Here is a 23,803-nt window from a genome sequence, read left to right as displayed (position 1 = left end):
GACTGCAGCCCACCAGGCTCCTCCGTCCATGGGATTTTCCAGGCAAGAGTACTGGAGACAGTATAAGAGCTCTGTAATAATTTTCACATGTGTGGAAGTTGGATGTATATTGATGAACATCTCACATTTTTAAAGCAGTCTTCATCCAGAAACAGACACTAGTTCCTACTTGTTATTTTAATTAGTGACATGCTTAGATTATCTGTCATTCCTTTTGTTTCCATACATATGTAGCCACCAGGTAGCAGTTAGCACACTTGACCTGAAGGAGATCTAGCAAAGAAAGAACAAGAACTGAAATATGAGATTTTTTGCTTGGAAAGGCAATGACATCACTATAACTCCCATTTATGAAGTGACCATATGTTCTAGATCTACAAGCAAAGGACGAGTTGGGATTAGAACACAGGACTGGGAATGGAGGGTAGGGTGTCACAGAAAACTTAAAATGAGAAAGTGGGATGTTTTTGTGTTTTTTCTTCCATCAAGAGTTCCTTTGAGTAATGAGGAAGGAAATATGAAGAGATGCTATACTATCTGCAATGAAGAGAGTCCAGGGGATAACAAGTAATAGCTAAAATTTGTGTGCCAGCAACTATGCTAAGCACTTCCATATATTCTGGGAGGTGGGTACTTGTATTTATTTTCCATCACTGTGTAACAAACAACCCCAAAATTTAGTAGATTAAAACAATGAGAGCTTACTATTTATCATGGTTTTGTTAGTTGGAGGGTGGGGTGGAGGCGTCCTTTGCTGGTTTCACCCAGGCTCACTCTTGCAGTTGCCTTCAGCATGGGGACTCAGATGACTTGGAAGCTTCACAGTAGCCTCTTCCATGGCTAGCATTTTGAACTAGCTGCATGCTTCAGAGAAGGCAATGGCACCCCACTCCAGTACTCTTGTCTGGAAAATCCCATGGATGGAGGAGCCAGGTGGGCTGCAGTCCATGGGGTCGCTAAGAGTCGGACACAACTGAGCGACTTCACTTTCACTTTTTACTTTCACGCATTGGAGAAGGAAATGGCAACCCATTCCAGTGTTCTTGCCTGGAGAATCCCAGGGACGGGGGAGCCTGGTAGGCTGTCGTCTATGGGGTCGCACAGAGTCGGACACGACTGAAGTGACTTAGCAGCAGCAGCAGCAGCGTGCTTGCTTCTCTACCTGGCCACTCAACCTCCATTAGATGATACCAGCTTCTTTACCGGATGGTTTTGGAAAGCTTTGCAAGAGAGGAAAGGTGGAAGCTACAAGCCTACTGAGGCCTAAGCTCTGTGACCACACATTACTTCTGCCACATTCAATCAGTCAATGGAATCCTGAGCCAGGCCAGACTGACGAGGCAGATAGGTAGAAATCACTTCTTAATGGGAAAGAGCTGCAAAGTCTCCTTGAAAAGGGGCATACGTATTGGGTGAGATGAATCTGTGGTCATTAAACAATCTACCATAGTATTTATTGGGCTTCCCTGGTGGTTCAGATGGTAAAGCATCTGCCTGTAATGCGGGAGACCCGGGTTCAATCCCCAGGTTGGGAAGATCCCTTGGAGAAGGCAATGGCAAGCCATTTGATATTCTTTCCTGGAGAATTCTATGGACAGAAGGGCCTGCTGGGCTATGGTCTATGGGATTGCAGAGAGTCGGACATGACTGAGTGACTTCACTTTCACTTTTCACTCTCATGCATTGGAGAAGGAAATGGCAACCCATTCCAGTGTTCTTGCCTGGAGAATCCCAGGGACGGGGGAGCCTGGTGGGCTGCCATCTATGGGGTCCCACAGAGTTGGACATGACTGAAGTGACTTAGCAGCAGCAGCAGCAGCTTAAAGAGGCAAGGACTCACCCAAGGTCACATGGTTAAATAGTAGCAGAGCAAAGAGGAGAGAAGACACACACACATACACTCCTGCCCATCTAGTCACCTTATTCTCTTGCATAGAGCTCCTATTTATGAAGATAAAGGCCAAGAAAGAAATGATTTGAAGCCCTACATCACTCACTGATGCTCCTGCAACTGCTACTGCTAAGTCACGTCAGTCATGTCCGACTCTGTGCGACCCCATAGATGGCAGCCCACCAGGCTCCTCCGTCCCTGGGATTCTCCAGGCAAGAACACTGGAGTGGGTTGCCATTTCCTTCTCCAGTGCATGAAAGTGGAAAGTGAAAGAGAAGTCGCTTAGTCGTGTCCAACTCCTAGCGACCCCATGGACTGCAGCCTACCAGGCTCCTCCATCCATGGGATTTTCCAGGCAAGAATACTGGAGTGGGATGCCATTGCCTTCAAGCTGTCCTAAATTGGCTCTTTTCAGAGCAGATTTTTCCCTACCTTTGTCCTTTTCCTTCTCTTTCCTCACATCCTCTTATGTCAGTTTGGAGGACTATGAACCTGAGCCAGTACTTGGCTTCAAGACTCCCTTTCTCTCATCCTGGACATGAATTAAGGGAATCAACCTGTATTACGTGCCTACAGTATTTCCTGGAAAATAGTGTTCAATTAATATTAGCTATTGCTATTATTGTTACCATTACAGTATTATGTGATTGTGCATATGTGTTTTTGTGTGTGTCTTTACAAGGAAAAAGTTGGTGGAATAAGAAGCTTGCCTATGGTATGAGTCAAGAAATATCTAGCTCAGTGGTACTCAAAGTATGGAGCCCAGATCCAGAACTCGATAGGCATGCAGTGACTATGGCCCTACCATAGACCAACTGAATCAGAATCTCTGAGTGTAGGGCCCAGCGATCTTTGTTTTAACAAACCCTCCATGTGACTACATGGAGGTACTTTTAAATTCCAGAACAACTGATCTAGATAAATCTCATCCTTCATCCACAATATCTCTCTAGTGGACTCACTAAATGCCTTATTTTCCCACCATTGACGGCACTTTTGTGCATGTGTTATGACGGGGTGAAAGGAAAGTGAAAGTAAAGTGTTAGTCGATCAGTTGTGTCCGACCCTTTGCGATCCTATGGACTGTAGCCCACCAGGCTCCTCTATAGGATTCTCCAGGCAACAATACTGGAGTGGGTAGCCATTCCCTTCTCCAGGGGATCTTCCTGACCCAGGGATCAAACCCAACCCAGGGATTGAAACCGACCCAGGGATTGAACCTGGGTCTCCTGAATTGCAGGCAGATTCTTAACCATCTGAGCCACCTGGGAAGTCAGTGGGTGGGAGGGGATGGTGCCATAAAAGTTAAATAATCAAGTAGCAGAATTAATGCATCTAATTTCAGTCTTCTGCTGTAACTTAGCAAAGTGTACAGTCTTGAAGGAAGGGGGCCCAGGATGGATAAGTAGAACCTGAGAAGATACTGAACTGCTGCTGGACTCCAGGTTCTTTGTGTTCATTAAAAAAAAAAAGGCATTTCCAGGCACATGGTTCTATCGGGCATGCATGAGGCTCCATATTGGAACATTGGCTGGATTTCAGCCCCTGCACATACCTTCATCCAGGCACCCCTGTGTGCCACATCCACAGAGATATACTCTGTCCTTGTACACAAGCCCAGTTGTAGATCAGGCCAGAGGTGGGTGTCAGAGGTTCACCCTTCGTGTATTAGCCATTTCCTATGGGCAAGGAGAGACAGGCAGGAGTGGAGGTAGCAGGAAGTCGATCTTCTGGGGCCCTGAGCATGGGGTGCAGGCGGAAATTACATGTGCAGAAATGGCCTCCAAAGGAAGAGAAGACAGGCCACGGAATTGTGTGTCTCTTCAAACTCTGAGCAGAGTTCATTTATCATTTGAGTCATGGGCTCTCAAGAAAGGACTGATCTGGATCATCTCTCAGCCATGTGACCTTGGGGGAGATGGTTTGAAAAAGTGGTAAAGAGCCAGGGCTTTTGTGTCAGAGAAACCTGGTTTAAATCCAAGTGGTATCAACTAGTAGTTGCTCAAGTCATACTTGCTTCCTCTTTAAAATAAGGATAATTAAGGTACTCTATCTGCCACATAAAACAGCTGTGAAGATTGCAATCTAATTAAGAAAAGTGCTTAGTGCATTGTCTATACACAGTATGTATTCAGTAATGTTGACTAATTTAGAAATTAACACTAGCTTCTTGTTTTTGTCTCATTTTTGCTACCCTGCCTATGTCACAGGGTTGTGGTAAGAACCAGATGAGCAAGCATTATCACGTGACAATGCTTTCAAAGGAATGAAGTATTGAACATGCATTAAAAATGTTACTGGCTGGTTCTACTAAACACCCATCAGTTTTGTTTGGAGACACACCCCCTTCTTCCCCTCACCGCCATCCTGCCCTGGCCAGGCCTGCAAGAGGGCCCACGTTTCCTCAGTTCATGAATAGCCATTGTGGTGCTGGTGCAGGTTTAATGGCTCTGTGCTTCCTTTCATTTGGCCCTCAGAGACATCACCGCCCAACATGAGTCTCCAAGTAATTGAGGAGACAAATGCAAAAAAAAAAACAAAAAAACCCACCCCTAGCAAGTCTGGGGTCAACTCCTTTATCATGTTACATAAACACAGGGATGTCTCCCCAGTGCCCACTGCTCTGTGGCCAGAACTAAAAATGGGACAGCATTCCCCCTTTCTGAGACAAACACCTAGAAGCAGAAGTGCAAACACAGCAGTAAAAAGAAACATTCCAAACCATCCCCTAATGATTCCTTGGGATCAAGAGAAGATTTTAGATTGTCTAGAGTGAATAGGATAAAAGATAAACAGATGATAAGACTGGTCATAGCACAAAGAGTTCATGCAAGGGGGTGCAATATTGCGGGAGGGATGTGTCCTTGACAACCCTAATTTATAATTGGCATCATTTAAGTCTAATTCTGACAAAGGGCTGTAGTTCTCTCAGATTGCCCACTAACGTGGACTATTATGTGCCAATAGCATAATATAGTTCATGATTCACTCGACCCTCTCTGGCTTTAAAATCTCTAGGATTTTTCTCTCCTTTCATTTTCTTTTAATTATAGGGGATTTGCCTGACTCTCCATTTGGTGCACCAAAAGGCTGTGTTCATATATTGTCACAATATGAGTCACATGCACATAAAATGCAACCCATAAAACAGAGCGTGTGCATTGACATGGGCTCTTTCACCTCCCAGTATTTGTCTAACATGGGTTCCCTTTGGCAGATGAGGTGGAGCCCAGGTGAGGGTTGATGCAGAGGGGAGAGAATGTAGCAAAGGAAGGAAAATGAGATTGAAGGAGAAGCCAGGATGTGCAAATTGAGATAGGAAGTCTGTGGCTCTCAGTCCTGGTCTTACACACATCAGAATCACCTAGGAAGCTTTTTTAAAGATACAGATTCCCAAATTCTCCCTCAGACCTATTGAATTAGAATTTACCAATATAGGACCTCAGCATCAGAGTGTAAAAATCTTCTCATGGATTCTAATGTGCAGTTATATTTGTGATCCATTGGGAAATAATTGAATAATTAATCTGTTAGAGAAAAAACACTGAACCCAAGAGAAGAGGAACAGTTCTGTTGACAAGATACCTATAACTTGAATCTAATCATAAGGAAGCATCAAACAATTGCAAATGGAGGGAAATACATACTATAGAGATAACTGACTTATATCATTCAATGAGGTCAATGTCATAAGGATGGTTTTAAAGACAGGAAATGTACCAGATTATGGAAGATTAAGAGACTTGACAACTAAATATAACACAGAATCCTGGGTTGGGATCCTTGTTAGAGAAAAAAATAGCAACAACAAATGCCAAAAAGAATGCTTGAGTCAATTGGTGAAATTGAAATATGGATTATAGATTAAAGCATTATATCAATTTTGCATTTCTTAAATTTAATGTCTTTATTGATATTAAACAATTCATTCAGGAGATATGCAGTCTACTCTGAAATTGTGGCAGAATGTTAGAAAAAGATAAATGGGTCTTGGTAAGGATATGTCATAGCACTCACTCTTATAATTCTTACAGCTTACCCATAAGTTTGAAATTATTTCAAAACAAAAAAAGTTTAAAAAATAAAAGGAGTGATTTGCTTCAGGGCTTGTATAGGGCAGAATCCAAGGGATGCTCTTGAGTTAGGGGTAAACCAGTGGCTCAGACCTAAGAAGATCTGTCCATCTTCTTCAAGGACCAGGAGGAGAGAGGGTTGGGTGGGGGGAGAGGATAGCAAACATCATGAGAAATGATGATGAATTTGCAAGAAAGAACAGTAAATCCAGGGGTCAGAACTTGTGGGTGAGCCAGCTGATAAGTATGAAGATAAAGATGCTCTGGAAAAGACTGCTAAGTTCTTTAAATCTCTACAATTTACCCCAGTTACATACTGGTTTTACTCACATGGTTCACTCACAGGATAACAGCTTTGAAAACCAATTATTATGAAATATGGCAAAAAGTCACTGAAAGGGGAAACTCTATGAATTCTAGGGAATGTCTCTGAAGGGAAAATTTTCTTGATTCTTCCCACTCTTTGGGTGAGCTGGCAACAGAATCCTACCACTGCTAAATCCAGACGAGGTCACCACTGGGGTACTGTCTGTTTGGGAAGTACACAGGAGGTACCTGTTTTCTCATCAGAGCTCTTTTTATCTGGATCTCAAGTAGACCTGGGTCGATGAGCACACACTGCCAATGCATCTTTATCAGGTGCTTGCCCTTCATCTGTATCTGTGAACATTTACACTTGCGCCTCTTTGCACGAGGCTGTAATTCCAGCCCAGGACGGCAGAGTTGAAGAGAGAATGCCACGATAGATGATTTGCTAAGAGTTTTGATCTTGGTGGTCTGAAACCAATGACCTCTGGATAATTCCAGAAGAATTAGATCTTTCGTGGAGTCAAAGGTTGCTTAGGCACTAATTTATCTGAAGGTTTAGGTACTAGGTATTCTTGAATTCTATCATGCTGAGGGTTCCACAAACCTCAACAAAAGAGTCCGAAATGAATTACTTGGATGCAATCTCAAAAACAACAGAAAGATCTCTGTTCATTTCCAAGGTAAACCATTGAATATCACAGTAATCCTAGTCTATGCCCCTTGAAGGTGAAGTTGAAGGTGAAGTCGAACAGTTCTAGGAAGACCTACAAGACCTTCTAGAATTAACACCCCAAAAAAGATGTCCTTTTCATACAGGAGACTGGAATGCAAAAGTAGGGAGTCAAGAAATACCTGGAGTAACAGGCAAATTTGGCCTTGGAGTACAGAATAAAGTGGGGCAAAGGCTAATACAGTTTTGCCAAGAGAATGCACTGATCATAGCAACTCTTCCAACAACACAAGAGAAAACTCTACACAGGAACATCACCAAAATCAGATTGATTATATTCTTTGCAGGCAAAGATGGAGAAGCTCTATACACTCAGCAAAAACAAGTCCAGGAGATGACTGTGGCTCAGATCATGAACTCCTTATTGCCAAATTCAGATTTAAATTGAAGGAAGTATGGAAAACAACTAGACCATTCAGGTATGACCTAAATCAAATCCCTTACAATTATACAGTGGAAGTGAGAAATAGATTCAAGGGACTAGATCTGAGAGACAAGGTGCCTGAATAACTATGGACAGAGCTTCGTGACATTGTACAGGAGGCAAGGATCAAGATCATTCCCAAGAAAAAGAAATGCTAAAGGGCAAAATGGTTATCTGAGGAGGCTTTACAAATAGCTGTGGAAAGAAGAGAAGCAAAAGGCAAAGGAGAAAAGAAAGATATACCCATTTGAATGCAGAGTTCCAAAGAACAGCAAGGAGAGATAAGAAAGCCTTCCTCAGGGATCAGTACAAAGAAATAGAGGAAAACAATAGAATGGGAAAGACTAGAGATCTCTTCAAGAAAATCAGAGACACCAAGGGAACATTTCATGCAAAGATGGGCACAATAAAGGACAGAAATGGTATGGACCTAACAGAAGCAGAAGATATTAAGAGGAGGTAGCAAGAATACACAAAAGAGCCATACAAAAAAGATCTTCATGACCCAGATAATCACAATGGTGTAATCACTCACCTAGAGCCAAACGTCATGGAATGCAAAGTCAAGTGGGCCTTAGGAAGCATCACTATGAACAAAACTAGTGGAGGTAATGAAATTCCAGTTGAGCTATTTCAAACTACCACACAATTGCACTCATCTCACACGCTAGTAAAGTAATGTTCAGAATTCTCCAAGCCAGGCTCCAGCAATACGTGAACCATGAACTTCCAGATGCTCAAGCTTGTTTTAGAAAAGGCAGAAGAACCAGAAATAAAATTACCAACATCCAATGGATCATCAAAAAAGCAAGAGAGTTCCAGAAAAACATTTATTTCTGCTTTATTGACTATGCCAAAGCCTTTGACTGTGTGGCACAATAAACTGGAAAATTCTGAAAGAGATGGGAATACCAGACCACCTGACCTGCCTCTTGAGAAACTTGTATGCAGGACAGTTAGAACTGGACATGGAACAACAGACTGGTTCCAAATAGGAAAAGGAGTACGTCAAGGCTGTATGTTGTCACACTGCTTATTTAACTTATATGCAGATTATATCATGAGAAATGCTGGGCTGGAGGAAGCACAGGCTGGAATCAAGATTGCCAGGAGAAATATCAATAACCTCAGATATGCAGATGACACCACTCTTATGGCAGAAAGTGAAGAAGAACTAAAGAGCCTCTTGATGAAGGTGAAAGAGAGAGTGAAAAAGTTGGCTTAAAGCTCAACATTCAGAAAACGAAGATCATGGCATCCGGTCCCATCACTTCATGGCAAATAGATGGGGAAACATTGGAAACAGTGGCTGACTTTATTTTTCTGGGCTCCAAGAATTACTGCAGATGGTGATTGCAGCTATGAAATTAAAAGATCCTTGGAAGGAACATTATGACCAACCTAGACAGCATATTGAAAAGCAGAGATATTACTTTATCAACAAAGGTCCATCTAGTCAAGGCTATGGTTTTTCCAATGGTCATGTATGGATGTGAGAGTTGGACTATAAAGAAATCTGAGTGCCAAAGAATCAATGGTTTTGAACTGTGGTGTTAGAGAAGACTCTTGAGAGTCCCTTGGACTACAAGGAGATCCAACCAGTCCATCTTAAAAGAGATCAGTCCTGGGTGTTCATTGGAAGGACTGATGCTGAATCTGAAACTCCAATACTTTGGCCACCTGATGTGAAGAGCTGACTCATTTGAAAAGACCCTGATGCTGGAAAAGATTGAAGGCAGGAGGAGAAGGGGACGACAGGATGAGATAGCTGGATGGCATCATTGACTCAATGGACATGGGTTTGGGTGAACTCCGGGAGTTGGTGATGGACAGGGAGGCCTGGCGTGCTGCGGTTCATGGGGTCTCAAAGAGTTGGACACGACTGAGCAACTGAACTGAACTGAACTGAAAAGATGATGCTGTAAAAGTGCTGCATTCAATATGCCAGCAAATTTGGAAAACTCAGCAGTGGCCACAGGACTGGAAAAGATCAGTTTTCATTCCAATCCCAATGAAAGGCAATGCCAAAGAATGCTCAAACTACCGCACAATTGCCCTCATCTCACATGCTAGCAAAGTGATACTCAAAATTCTCCAAGCCAGGCTTCAACAGTATGTGAACTGTGAACTTCCAGATGTTCAAGCTGGATTTAGAAAAGGCAGAGGAACCAGAGATCAAATTGCCAGCATTTGTTGGATCATCGAAAAAGAAAGAGAGTTCCAGAAAAACATCTACTTCTGCTGTATTGACTATGCCAAAGCCTTTGACTGTGTGGATCACAATAAACTGTGGAAAATTCTTCAAGAGATGGGAATACCAGACAACCTTACCTGCCTCCTGAGAAATCTGTACGCAGGTCAGGAAGCAACAGTTAGAACTGGACATGGAACAACAGACTGGTTCCAAATTGGGAAAGGAGTATGTCAAGGCTGTATATTGTCACCCTGCTTATTTAACTTATATGCAGAGTACACCATGAGAAACACTGGGCTGGAAGAAGCGTAAGCTGGAACCAAGATTGCCAGGAGAAATATCAATAACCTCAGATATGCAGATGACACCACCCTTAAGGCAGAAAGTGAAGAGGAACTAAAAAGCCTCTTGATGAAGGTGAAAGAGCAGAGTGAAAAGCCTGGCTTAAAACTCAGCCTTCAAAAAATGAAGATCATGGCATCTGATCCCATCACTTCATAGCAAATAGATGGAGAAACAATGGAAATAGTGACAGACTTTGTTTTGGGGGGCTCCAAAATCACTGAAGATGGTGACTGCAACCAGGAAATCAAAAGACGCTTGCTCCTTGGAAGAAAAGTTATGACCAACCTAGACAGCATATTAAAAAGCAGAGACATTACTTTGCCAACAAAGGTCCAGTTAGTCAAGGCTATGGTTTTTCCAGTAGTCATGTATGGATATGAGAGTTGGACTATAAAGAAAGCTGAGCACCAAAGAATTAATGCTTTTGAACTGTGGTGTTGGAAAAGACTCTTGAGAGTCCTTTGGACTGCAAGGAGATCCAACCAGTCCATCCTAAGGAAATCATCCCTGAATATTCATGGGAAGGACTGATGCTAAAGCTGAAACTCCAGTATTTTGGCCACCTGATGTGAAGAACTGACTCATTTTAAAAGACCCTGATGCTGGGAAAGAGTGAAGGCAGGAAGAGAAGGGGACGACAGAGGTGGAGATGGTTGGATGGCATCACCAACTCAATGGACATGAGTTTGAGTAAATTCTGGAAGTTGGTGATATACAGAGAGGCCTGGTGTGCTACAGTCCGTGGGATCACAAAGAGTTGGACACAACTGAGCAACTGAACTGAACTGAGGGTTCCACATCTGCATTGGAACAACTGAAGAATACAATTATTTAAAGATTCCCCAATACTTAGCTGTGTCCTTGTTGAGTGGTGAGGTATGAATATTTACTGTTAGCTAAATGAACAGTCATTGAGTCCTAGAACATGGGCATGGGAAGATAACAAAGAGCCAAGACTTCGTCCTTCAAGAGTTTTCTAATGTAGCTGATGGTTTTATCATTGTATTTTTGAAAAACATGGTAAGACCCTTTGATTTTTCACTATGGTCACTGTCAGCTCCAACATTCAGAGGACTCTAAGATGCCCTGTGTCTGCCTCATCCAATAGAGAAGGGTGGAATGGGAAAGCTATATGGAAGAGGTGGGCAGGATCGGGGCCCAGCAAGCCTCCATTTTTTAATTTTTTTAAATGAAAAGTCAAAATTCAGACTTTTTACCATGAAAAATCTATTTTTCTCAAAATTATCTGCTTATGCCATTAAAAAAAAAATTAAGATCACACTATAAAAGCAAAAAAGGAATATGTGCTGACTAGAGTCCTCTGTTTACAACCTCCAGAGAATTCTTGGGAAATAATGTTCTAACATGATGTGTGTTCAGTTGCTCAGTTGTGTCCAACTCTTTGCAACCCCAAGGACTGCTGCCCACCAGGCTTCTCTGTCCATGTAGTTTTTCAGGCAAGAATATCCGAGCAAGTTGCCATTTCCTACTCCAGGGGATCTTCCCGACCCAGGGGTCAAAACTGTATCTCTTGCATCTCCTGTATTGGCAGACAGATTTTTTTACCACTGTGCCACCTGGGAAGCCCCCATACTACACTTGATCTTAGTCAACAGTCTAATATGATACACAGAAAAAAAGAATCTTTACCCTCCAATCATCCCTTTCTAAGGGCAACGAGATGTGTGATTTTTGCTTTTGTTCTCCTTTTCCTTAAAGCCAGTGTTAGCCATCTTTTGTTTATTTACTATCCTAGGGCTTGGATAGTCGTGAGAATCATGACCTAGCTCCTGACAGTGGAATGTATAGCAGTCACACCCATATAGACATCCCCACTGGCCACATTAACCTCTTGCTTTGGTGCATATGTGAGCCAATTCATTTGCTCGGGTGGGGGTGACAGCACGTGAAACGTGGGAATGAAGATGCAACAGAATCGCTTGAGACTGGAAAAGTGATTCGTTTACAGTCACATCTGGTTTTAAGTCATTCTGTGTACAGTTATAAAGCTCTGACAAAAGCTATGCAAAGCCCATTTCCTCCAGATTAAAATTAAAAAGTGGGGGAAGGGAAGAGGGTGAGAAATTTATGTAGAGAAAAAAAATACCAGGAAACCTTAGAGATGTGTCTGGGAGAGATGGTGGGGCTGCTGCTAGTGACACATCCGGCACTCCCACCCCTCCCTTCCAGGATTTAAAAAAAATCTTGGCACGGCCAACAGTCAGAGCAGCCAGTGAATGTCTTTTGTGTCGATCTACTGGAGAGTTCCTCTTGGGTATGGGATTGACAGAGAGGGTAGTTTATTATTATTTGGATGTGCTCAGAAAGACATTCTCATTCATGGACTTTGTCATTCTCTAGCATTGCTGGGTGCTCAGCATCCATGATTTATTGCTTTCATATACTATTATTACTACTCACACTGTCTAACACTTGTGCCCTTTAGCCAGGGAAGTGCTATTCATATAACATGTACCTTCTCATTTAGTCCACCCCCTCATTAAACCACCTCCAAATGTTTGTATTTGTTTCCATTTTCCTGGAGACCTATGACCTAGTAAGGTTACGATCTAGGAAGCTAGAAAGCTTCCTTGAAATGTATCCCAAAATAGTATCTCTAAATACAAAAGTCACGGTCCTTTTTAGAAAACTGCTTATCAAAATTATCTTACCTTAAATTTTTATAAATCCCTTTTAAAATGCATGACACCTGTGGCAGGTTAAAATTGTATTCACTTCTGCTGTCATTTACTTATAGAGCCAGTCCAAATTTAAACAGAGAAAAGGATTTGCCATCCTGTAATTGTTTTTAATTGACACATTCCCTAATTGCTAGGCTTTTTTCTTTTTAAAAATCTCTGAGGAAACAGACATAAGAGCTGCATAAAAAAGGCATCAGAATTGGCATGTCATCTATTGTTTGCTGCATGTTGATCATTTTCCCTTTAGCATCTGTACTTTATGGAGAAGTGTTAAATATCAAAATGTACATATAATACATATTGTAAATATACTATATAAAATATATACTATGTTATATATTATGTCACCACTTTACTTGACAACTTCTAAAACTGTTCAAAACCTTTTAAATCATCAATGTATTTCTTGTAACTGGAGAGCTCAGTGAAATTTAAAAGAATGAAGTATCATTAACTTTCTTTAATATAAAATGATCTGGTTCAGGATTCAGGGTTTGGGACTGACAATCTAAGACTTCTTACTGGAATTTGGATAGCTTTTTCTCACCAACTAAAGCAGGAAAGCTTGTTAAACACCACACACACATTATTGAGCTCCACCAGAACATTTCAAATTCTTCAGATTGTGGTAGAGCCGTAAGATTTTATGTTTCTAGCAAGTTCTCAGATGATGCTGATTCTAGCCTTTGAGAACCACTGTCCTAATCCCAGGGACGGGGGAGCCTGGTGGGCTGCCGTCTATGGGGTCGCACAGAGTCGGACACGACTGACGCGACTTAGCAGCAGCAGCAGCAGTCCTAAAGATTACTCCTTCCTTCCCCTTTCTTCTTTTTCTCCATTTTCCCTCCCACTCATCTTTTCCCACCTCTTTCTCTTCAAAATCAATCTTCTCTTCTTCTCTCCTCTCACCCTCTCTCCCTTTCAAGATGATCTCTGAGGTATACAGCAGGAACATGTCTAGAAGGGCTTGTTTAAAGTATTTATTCAGATGACATTATTTATTGAGCAGCTACAAAGACTCACTCATTCATTCATTCATCTATGCATTCAAAAAATACTTGTTGAAACTCCACCATACTGCCAAGTTCTGTGCAGAGAAGCAAGACAGACAAAGACTCTGCCCACAAGGAATTCTCTGCATAGCCAGAGAAGACAGATAGTATACAAATGTATAAATAATTAGATTATTACCAAGTGTCATTAATGTGCAGAATTAAATAAATGGATTGCTGAGATGACGATTGATAACAGCACACTTAACCCCAGGAGGTCAGAAAGGGTCTGGCCCCACAGGGATGTGTTTAGGCTGAGATCTAAAGACTGAGAAGATAGCTAAGCAGAGGCTGTGGGCAGGAGTGGTCCAAGAGAAAACTGCAAGCACAAAGGCCCTGGAGCAGAAAAGAGTCAGCTCCTTAGGGTGTCTCCATAACTTATACAAGTCTTGGCACACAGTAGGTGCTCAGTCAGTATTTGCTAAATGAATGAGTAAATGGATTATTAGATCCAGGGTGCTAGAGCATAAGAGCCAAGCAAGAGAGAGGCATGCGGTGAGCAGAGGCCAGGTCATGAAAGACCTTTTAGGTCATGAGTGAGAAGTTTGAATTAACCAATCAGATTTACCAATCCACTCTCCCTGCATCCCCTCAAACTTCTCTGCACCCTGCTCAAACTTGGATGTAAAGTAACAATTCTCAAAACCTGGCCCCGGGACCCCTGATGATCAGTTGTATCATTCAACATGTATGTTCATAACATGAAAAGAATCATGCTATCATCTATGAATTCATAATTAATGAATGTCACTTAGAGAAATTATTCATTAATTGTTATGACTATTTGTTTAAAAGGCAGTTGTTTAACCATCAGTTTGATTTTAGATACATATCTAATAAAAAAAAACAGCCCCACCCTTCCCATGCAGTCTGGAAAAGATTTCATAGTGGCAAAGAGAAGTTATCCTTGAAAAGTTACAGAGGCTGACTCTAAATTTCTGGAACGCAGTAACTTATAAAGCAAATGCAGTGGCATTAAACAGGATTTGTTGTTGTTTAGTCGCTAAGTCCTGTCTGATTCTTTGTGACCCTATGGACTTCAGCATGCCAGGCTCTGTCCTTCACTAGTGAAAGTGAAGTCGCTCAGTCGTGTCCGACTCTTTGCAACCCCGTGGACTGTAGCCCACCAGGCTCCTCCTCCATGGGATTCTCCAGGCAAGAATACTGGAGTGGGTTGCCATTTCCTTCTCCAGGGAATTAAACAGGATAAATAGGTTCAAAAGAAGTTGAGGAATTCCAAACAACGATGAGAACAAAGAACAAAATGAATTATTTTATTTATACTTTGTACAGTAGTTTCAAATAAACTCCTTTTGTAAAAGATGTTATCTGGCAGATTTTCCCAGTCCCTTACTGCCTTGAATCTACTACACATCTCTCTAATTTTTCATATTCATACAAGTGTTTCTAAAAGGAAAATCAGCCTTTAAAATGTAATCAGTAAAAACCTGAGTTTAAACTTTCTCTCATTTCATAATATATTCATTCTTATGGGTTATTTAGGACCCACTAATTAATTGGGGGCTTTGCCATGAGCCTTAAGATTCTCAACAAAACAAAATAGTAATTATATATCTTTGGAAAAAAAAAATCTCTGACTCCTAGTCCTTCATAGATTGCTGTAATTCTTCATACACATTGGTATCAAAATAGATAAAAGACACACAATCTTAAATGTACAATGTCTCTCTGATAGATCAATAATAAAATCATTGTACTTAAAAAAATTGCTCCTCCTTTTCCTAATTCCTATCCCCAGGGTTATTATTAGCAGGTCACTATTAATTATAGACTTTAGAAGCATTTGAAGAGTGTGGTGGGGATATTTTGTTATTGCCTTGTTTGACTAGTCCTCTTCACTTCTTTTTGTGTGTGTAGTTGCCTCTATTATAAGGCAGTATATTGCATTATATTCAGACAGTATATTATATATAAAAAATACAATTTTGAAGTTAACTGATAGGGTACAGTAAGTTGGTAATGTAATATTAAAAAAAAAAAAGAATGAGAAAGCTTGGAGAACAGAAAAAATAAGATTTAATGAAGTTTTGTGCAAAGGAAAGAGGAGTATTTAGTAAATTAGAGTGGAAAGATTCCAAACTGGGGGGCCAATCTATGAGAAAAAAAATGCAAAAACCTCACTGAAAAAGACAGAGAAGGATGGCCAGCAGAAGTTAGGTAAGTGGATCCTACGCAAAGGATGAACTTAAAAAAGAGTGAAGTGTGTGATTTAGATGCAGTCTGTTACTAGGTTAACTGGCACTTGGACAGCACATTAAAGTTTGCAAAGGTGCTTTAAAATATGTAATCTTATTCTTCATAATCTCTCTGGGAAGTATTTAGAGTAGGCATTATTCCAGTTTTACAGACAAGGAAATCACATTGCTTTCTGAAAACACCAGAAAGGGAAATGGTGATGTTAAAAAAGAATAAAGCTGAAAAAGACTCCTGTAAAGGTCAAAGGCAGCTTGTAGGTTTACAGTATCTAAAGCGGAGAGAAGAGGAGTGTCTCTGATGATGCTGAAAGGCATGCTAGGCTGTGAATAGCCATTGAATTTGAGGGGTAAAATATGGAGGGTAAAGCGTTCTTTATTAAGACCAGTGACCTGGGCAAATAAATAAGAAAGATTCCATTTTCCTTAAAATACATACATATTTTAGGTTTGACCTTCTTTGAGTATTTGTGACTTGAAAAGGAGATTTGAGATCTCTAGTCTAGCTGCTGGAGAAGGAAATGGCATTCCACTCTAGTACTCTTGCCTGGAAAATCCCATGGATGGAGGAGCCTGGTAGGCTACAGTCTATCGGGTGTCGAAGAGTTGGACAGGACTGAATAACTTCACTTTCACTTTTCACTTTCATGCGTTGGAGAAGGAAATGGCAACCCACTCCAGTGTTCTTGCCTGGAGAATCCCAGGGACGGAGGAGCCTGGTGGGCTGCCGTCTATGGGGTCTCACAGAGTCGGACACGACTGAAGCGACTTAGCAGCAGCAGCAGCAGTGTAGCTGCAGAGTAACAACCCATAGAATCTTCCAAGGAGTAGAAACTTCATTTTTTCATTAATTAAACAAAACAAAACATGATTTCTGAAAGAACTGAAATAATTTTCACTTCTTTACTTTTTTTCCTCAAAGTAGATACATTTGATATAGTATTCAATAATATACCTTTATGTATAATCTATTTGAAAGAGAAAAGAATGTCATCTTTCCAATTAATGTAGCTCTACCATTCTGTTTTGAAAATCTCCTCTCTTAGCAATTGAGAAGGCAATGGCAACCCACTCCAGTACTTTTGCCTGGAAAATCCCATGGACCGAGGAGCCTGGTAGGCTGCAGTCCATGGGGTCGCTAGAGTCGGACACTACTGAGTGACTTCACTTTCCCTTTTCATTTTCATGCATTGGAGAAGGAAATGGCAACCCACTCCAGTGTTCTTGCCTGGAGAATCCCAGGGACGCGGAAGCCTGGTGGGCTGCCGTCTATGGGGTCGCACAGAGTCGGACACGACTGAAGCGACTTAGCAGCAGCAGCAGCAATTGTCAGAGATGGCACCCAAAGAAAAGTAACCAAACATTAGAAGCTTGTTGCAATACTTTGCTACTATCACCTCAGTCCTGTCCGACTCTTTGGGACCCCATGAACTATAAATCCCCAGGCTCCTCTGTCCATGGGATTTCCCAGGCAAGAATACTGAAGTGGACTGCCATTTGCTCTTCATTTATTGGGAACTTTTAAAATTTTCAGATACATGATTACTCAGGTACTGAGGCAACTGCTAAAAGTTAGCACAAAGTTAGTGCTTGAAACTAAGTGAATTTTGCTTTTTTGTAATATATGGGGAGCTGGGCCATTAAAGGTATTTCCCTCAAATCAGAGTTCATATTGCTTTCTTATATTCAATTATAGATGAAAACGACTTTAACTACTGAACCGTCAGTAATGAAACTGCTTTGCTTGTGGGCTGAACAAATGGTGGTGATTATGTATGTTCTTGGTTAGGACTATTTGCATAACATCTGGGGAGGGCACAGACCTCTACACAAGAGAAAGGGGAAAGTGAATGGCAGGAAAAAATGAAGGCCAAGTTGACAATGGACACCACCATTTTAGGGTCTTTCTCTTGGTGGTGTCAGGGGGATGCGCCTTGAGACAAATGAATGCTTTGAGGTGAGAAAGGCAGTAGCACTCTAATAAAAAGCTTTAGGAAAGCGTGAGGCGACCTAGGAAAATCTGCTGTGGTCAAGTTTAATCCTGGGAAAAGAGACCCTGGAGAAAGCAGATGAGGAAGATAGGAAGGAAGACAGGGAGGGGAGGCGCAGGGTGTGGGGGGAGGAAGAGGGCGGGGTGGGGAGCTGGAAAGTGAGAGGGGGCAGTCCAGATTGTGTGAAGACGGTGGGGTTGAGGACCACAGGGTGGGAAAAAAGTGAAATTCGCGCAGAAGGAGGCAGACCTCCGCGGACGCGGCCGGGACCCCTGGAGGGGGAGGCGGCGGCGAGGGGCGGCGCGGGTAGCTTGGCCCACCTCGTGCCCCCTTGGCAGCCTCAAGCCTTTGCTCCGCGGGGCTCCCTCCCTCGCCGGAGCATTGTTCCTTTGCCGGGAGACGAGGAAATTGCCTTTTGATTGCGGAAGTCCGCGGCCGGGGCCCGGGGCGAGGCAGCGCGGGTCAGAATGGCAGCGTGGGAAGGGCGGCGCGCTGCCGGCCCCAGCCGCCTCTCGCGTCGGCAGCCCGCCCGGGGCGGCAGCAGCAGCAGCGGCTGCGGCGGCCCCCGCGCGTCCCCAGCCCGGAGGCCGGCGCTCTGCGCCCGCGGGGCGCGCTAAGCGCGCACAACAAGTGGTCCGGGCTCCGCCGGCCGTCGGGCCGCGCGGCGCGTCCCATCCCCGCAGTAGAGTTTGGGGGAACCGCCGAGCGCCATGCGGAGCCATGGAGCCGGGCTGGCCCTGTGGACTGCGCTGAGCCTGCTGCAGGTGAGGGGCCGCGAAGAGGTCCCCGCGGGCGGCCGCGCCCCTCCCCTCCGAGGACCAGATTCTCACTCCGCTCTCTGGTCTCCTGGGCTGCATTTTGGAGAGGGAGGTGGCAGAATTTCTTCCTCTGCTTGGGGAACGGTGATCCTCTTCTGAGTCCCCAGCCAGACTGACAACTCGTGCCACAGAAGGCAAAAAGCCACCTTCTCTCTCCAGCTGCTCGGGAGAAAAAGCAGTTAGGGGAAAAGTGGCCACGCACTTCTTTTCTCTTGACTGGAGGGCGAAAGGATGCATGGGCTGAGGCTGGGGCCAGGGGTGAGTGCAGGCAGCTTGGGGAGCTTGCTACGGACTCATCCCTGAGCAGGGATAGATGGTGGGCTTCAGCTATTGTTCTGGTTCCTTTGCAGACTGGACTGGGGGAGCCAGTGAGATGCAACTTCACCTTGACAGAGTCCAGGGTCTCCAGCCGGTCCGTGTCTCTCCAGTGGAGAACTTTGGCGTTCCCCTGTAACTTTAACCTCACCTACAGCAGTGACACGTCGGGGGTCGCGTGGTGCCACCCTGTACGGATAGACAACACCACCTATGGATGTAACTCCGAGGATTTACAAGCGGGAACCATCTATAATTTCACTATTATGTCTCTGGATGGAGAAAAGAAAACTATGGTCTTGCAAACAGGTAAAAAGTGACAGGTGCAGCTGGAAGTCCAGGCCACTCCTGGCTGAGACCTACCTTTTCAAGCCAATGCTTCCTTTGAGTTCCAGGCATACAAAATAATGATAATAAAGGTAAAAACATCTGTAAGATTATTGACAAAGATTTCTACTCTCCTCAGATCTGGCAAGAAACAGCTTGGCTGACTTTCAGAGATGTCCCTAGTGCTGAAAACAGCGGACTAGCCACTTAAACAGGGAGAGCAGCAGAGAGAATAAGTGGGCTGTGGAGGGAATTTGTTAAAGTGGTGGGGTTTGAACTTCCAACACAAGAGTCAAGTCCTGGAATAATTTTAAGTCAGTGTTTTTAGAATAAATAACGGAAGTGCAATGATTAGGGATATGACTTTCCTCAACGTAGTTTTATTTTTGGAACCAGGACATGAAAATCATCAGGGATAGAATCATTCTTAGGGGGAAATTAGAAAAAGTCCCTCGAAATGAAGATATGAAATTTTTAATTTTTTTATCACTTGAGTAACTAAAACCATACAATATCAAAGAACATCTTTTGGTTACTCTGCAACCTAAATCAATCATTTTCTGTTCACTTTTGGTTAAACCTTCCATGCATGGTAAGAGTGTCTTTCCTGCCTCGGTTTTCTTATCTGTAAAATGAGAGTGTTAGACTTGGTCATTGAGGTCCAGGTTCCAACCAACAGCTTACTTAGGCGGGGGCTGTTGTGCGTGTTACCTCATTAATCCCCAGAGTCATCCCCATATATGCTGTAAATCCGCTAATGACTTCCATGTTTTATGACCTTATTAGTCTTCCTTTTAACATTATCTTTATTTGTTGCCATAGAGAAGCCTGACTTTCATCCAGAAAGTCAAATTTAACTGAAAAATTCCGGAAGTTAAATTTAGAAATGTGTTGTGCTTGCTAGTCTTTCACTTTCAGCCTGAACCAAGATCACTTCTTCAGCTATAGTTCTTTGAGAGGTGTGAGAATGGTGAGTTATCAGGGCTGTCACAACAGAGTCAGGAAATGTAAACAGATTCATATGATAAGCCAATTAATTATTCTCTTATTAAGAATGCCCAGTTACTTCAGATGAAAGATAATTTCTGAGATTTGCAAGAACCTGAATTGAAAAGAGGCACCACTTGTTAAGAACACAGTTGTGTTCTTATATAGAATCAAAGAGAGTCCAAAATCATTGACATAATAATAACATTTTACAGAAGTTTTAGTGGCCGGGTTTTTTAGTTATAAAGTTCTTAATTTCTTGGTATATGAAGGTAGTTCCATAAACACTCAGATTGCTAATATTTATGACAGAACTTCTAGATGTGTTGTTTACATTTGATAAGGTGTCTGTATTGAATGGAGCAGAATGATTTTTAGAAACAGATGAGCCTTCAGAAGCTTAAGGGAGAAAAAATGAAGACATTAAGCAAGAATACATTGATTTAACCCAGAGGTTTTACTTTTTTGAAAAACAAAATTGATAAAAATGAACTCACTGTGGTGTCACTAGTTAGAATAAGTTTAGAGTTAATTAGTGCGTGTGTTTCAAGTCCAGAGACATTTGTGAAATGTAAGAAATATTTGCATTTTATTGACTATGTTGAATTAAAAAAAAGACAATCAGCATTCACAGTTGTTAGCATTCAGTGTCTCATCATTTTCCTTAAGGATTCATCTTTTACAGTACTACAAATAGACTTTTCACCACAAATTTTATGAGCTCCGTGCCAAATGTGAAGAATGAAATTTGATCAACAGTGATGTTTGTATAATGATAAGTTTTTCATAGTTATTTGTATGATGGTATAACCTTACTTAGGATTCTCTATATTTAAAAATAATTTACTTAACTAAATATTTTTTAATTAAGATATTTTTACAAATGTTTCAGAATATTTTTGGTTGATTATTTATTTTTTGTCAGCACTTTTTGTGCTTCCTATATTTTAAGGACATATGTGAGTTTTTATTCTAAGTTTAGAGAAAGTACTGGTATCCCTCTAGTATCAATTGGTAAGCTACAGAGATGAATGCCACAAATCATATTTTATTGTTATAAAAGCAGGATCAACTAGTCACATAATATTGAGTCTGAGATATAACTTCAGACCAAAAAAGTCATTCAGATATGTTGTCCTTTTCTTATTCCGTTATGCCTGTGTTATCATTACAGAGTAAAATAGAGTGAGAGCAAGGCATGATATGGCTGGAGATATAGCAGTTGCTTAGATTATCTCTGTGTCATTCCAAGTGGGATTTGTCTGGTTATTTTTCCTGGTAAATTATCTAAAAATAGTTATTTTAGTAATGTAGACATGACCTTAAAATAAAATTTAACTAAATAGGAACTATTTCAGCAACAGTCAGTTTTCACTCCAGATTTAAAATCAGAATTGGAAAACCTATGTGGATTCAAATTCAGTTCAACAAACATTTATCAGGCACAGATACTGTAGGGAATTAGGCCAGGTAGTGATTAATAAAGATGACAAAGCATGGTCTCTGTCCTTGTAGTCTTCCATAGAGGTGAGAGAAGTTCAGGATAAGGGTGGTGACAGAGCCTTACCACTTCTTCCCGTTGAATACCCTGCTCTGCTTCTCTTGGATGTATTTGGTCATAAACGATCAATGCAAGAACTGTAATAATTTGAAAGCCAAATTATCTAGTTGTAAATTATTAGAAACAGATTATAAATTTGAAAACCTCAACACTTCTGTTAATACTCTGTCCTCGGAATACAGATCAGAGACTGCAAACTGGTAGCCCCTGGGGTGTTGAAACAGTACGTGAGCCAAACAAAATCTACTATTTAGGCTCCTTGACACCCCCAGGGGCCACCAGTGCACAGCCTCTGATATAGACTCTGAGGACCCAGTGTTCACAAAAGTGTGGAGGTTTTCAATATTTGTTATCTGCATAATTTATTTCGATAGATCTTGTTTGGTTCATGTAATGTTTGTGAAAAATTCAGATTATTTCACCAGCATTAAGCTGAAAATTCACATAAATACCAGATATATTGATTACCTTAAAATATTGGAAGATTTGGCAAAACTTGATCATTCTGCCTGGACCTCTCTAAAGCTGAATTGTGGCTTTTCTCCTTTCAGGTACCAGTTGCCCCGAATCCCCTGGACTGGGGATTATTTATTTCCTTACCTTAAAGTATCCTAAGGACATTAGTGTTTGCTTACATGAACCTGTAGAGTTTTCATTTAGAAATTTGGGGGAATTTTTATCTTTCCACGAATAAGAAGTAGTTCTTCAGGACCTAAAATGGCATCTAGCCCATGGTAGGTGTTCAGTAAATATTGATTAATTGGATGGAAAGATGGATTGATGAATGGAGAGATGAATGGGTGGACCTATGAATGAATAAATAGATGATAGACAAATATTAATAAATGAAATTAATACTTTAGGGGGAAAATGTATGTAAAGAAAGTGAAAGTGAAGTTGCTCAGTTGCATCTGACCCTTTGTGACCCCATGGACTGTAGCCTACCAGGCTCCTCTGTCCATGGGATTTTCCAGGCAAGCGTACTGGAGTGGGTTGCCATTTCCTTCTCCAGGGGATCTTCCCAACTCAGGGATTGAAGCCAGGTCTCCCACATCACAGGCAGAGGCTTTACCGTCTGAGCCACCAGGAAAGCTGAATGTATGTAAAAATATGGTCTATTTTCCTTGGGTTATAGGTAAGTTATGGAGCCCAGGGAAGTAATCTGATGGTAGGGAACTTTACCGATAGGAAGAATATCTTTGTGTCATATACTTTCTTGTTAGTCACTGTCAGGTTCTTATCAATCAGCCTAGTGTGCTTTAGTCCTGTCCAACTCTTTGTGACCCTGTGGACTGTAGCCTACCAGGCTCCTCTGTCCATGGGATTCTCCTGGCAAGAATACTGGAGTGGGTTTCCATGCCCTCCTACAGGGGATCTTCCCAACCCAGGGATCGAACCTGAGTCTCTTAACATCTCTTGCATTGGCAAGTGGATTCTTTACCACTAACGCCACCTGGGAAGCCCTGCTAATCAGCCTAGAACAAAAAGGCAAAAGAATTAGCTCTTTAACGTTAGCTCCTGTGTTTTTAACTTTTAAAAAACTTTAATTACCTAATTACTATGTCAGTTATTATTTCCACCTCAACATGTTTTATTAGTTTACCAGGGCTTCCATAACAAAATACCACAGACTGGGTGGCTTTAACAATAAATGTATTTTCTCATGGCTCTAGAGCCTAGAAGTCCCAGATCAAGTTGTCAGCAAGTTTCTTCTAAGGCTCCTCTGACTGTCTTGCAGATGACCACCTCACTATGTCCTTACTTGGTCCTTCATCTGTGTCGTCTATGATCTAATCTCCTCTTCTTATAAGGACACCGGTCATATTAGAGTAGGAAGCACCTTAAAGACCCCATTTTAATCAATTACCCCT

General features: G+C 41.9%; 1 protein-coding gene across 3 annotated transcripts in view; it reads left to right on the top strand.

Moving 5' to 3' along the window:
- The window catches only part of PTPRB (protein tyrosine phosphatase, receptor type B), a 130,457-nt gene that overhangs the window by 17,069 nt on the left and 89,585 nt on the right, over positions 1 to 23,803 (top strand). The window contains exons 1-2 of one of the 3 annotated variants that reach the window (XM_027542554.1): positions 18,494 to 18,688; positions 19,093 to 19,366. In XM_027542554.1, the coding sequence (XP_027398355.1) occupies positions 18,635 to 18,688; positions 19,093 to 19,366 (328 nt within the window). In that variant the 5' untranslated portion in view covers positions 18,494 to 18,634. Of the gene's footprint in view, positions 1 to 18,493; positions 18,689 to 18,768; positions 19,001 to 19,092; positions 19,367 to 23,803 lie in introns of those variants that run through there. The other 2 variants (XM_027542555.1, XM_027542553.1) reach the window with 2 other exon arrangements.

Source organism: Bos indicus x Bos taurus, chromosome 5, assembly GCF_003369695.1.
Source record: "Bos indicus x Bos taurus breed Angus x Brahman F1 hybrid chromosome 5, Bos_hybrid_MaternalHap_v2.0, whole genome shotgun sequence".
Lineage (NCBI taxonomy): Eukaryota > Metazoa > Chordata > Mammalia > Artiodactyla > Bovidae > Bos > Bos indicus x Bos taurus.
The sequence above is the reverse complement of the archived record's forward strand: the minus strand, read 5'-3'. Positions and strand labels throughout refer to the sequence as shown.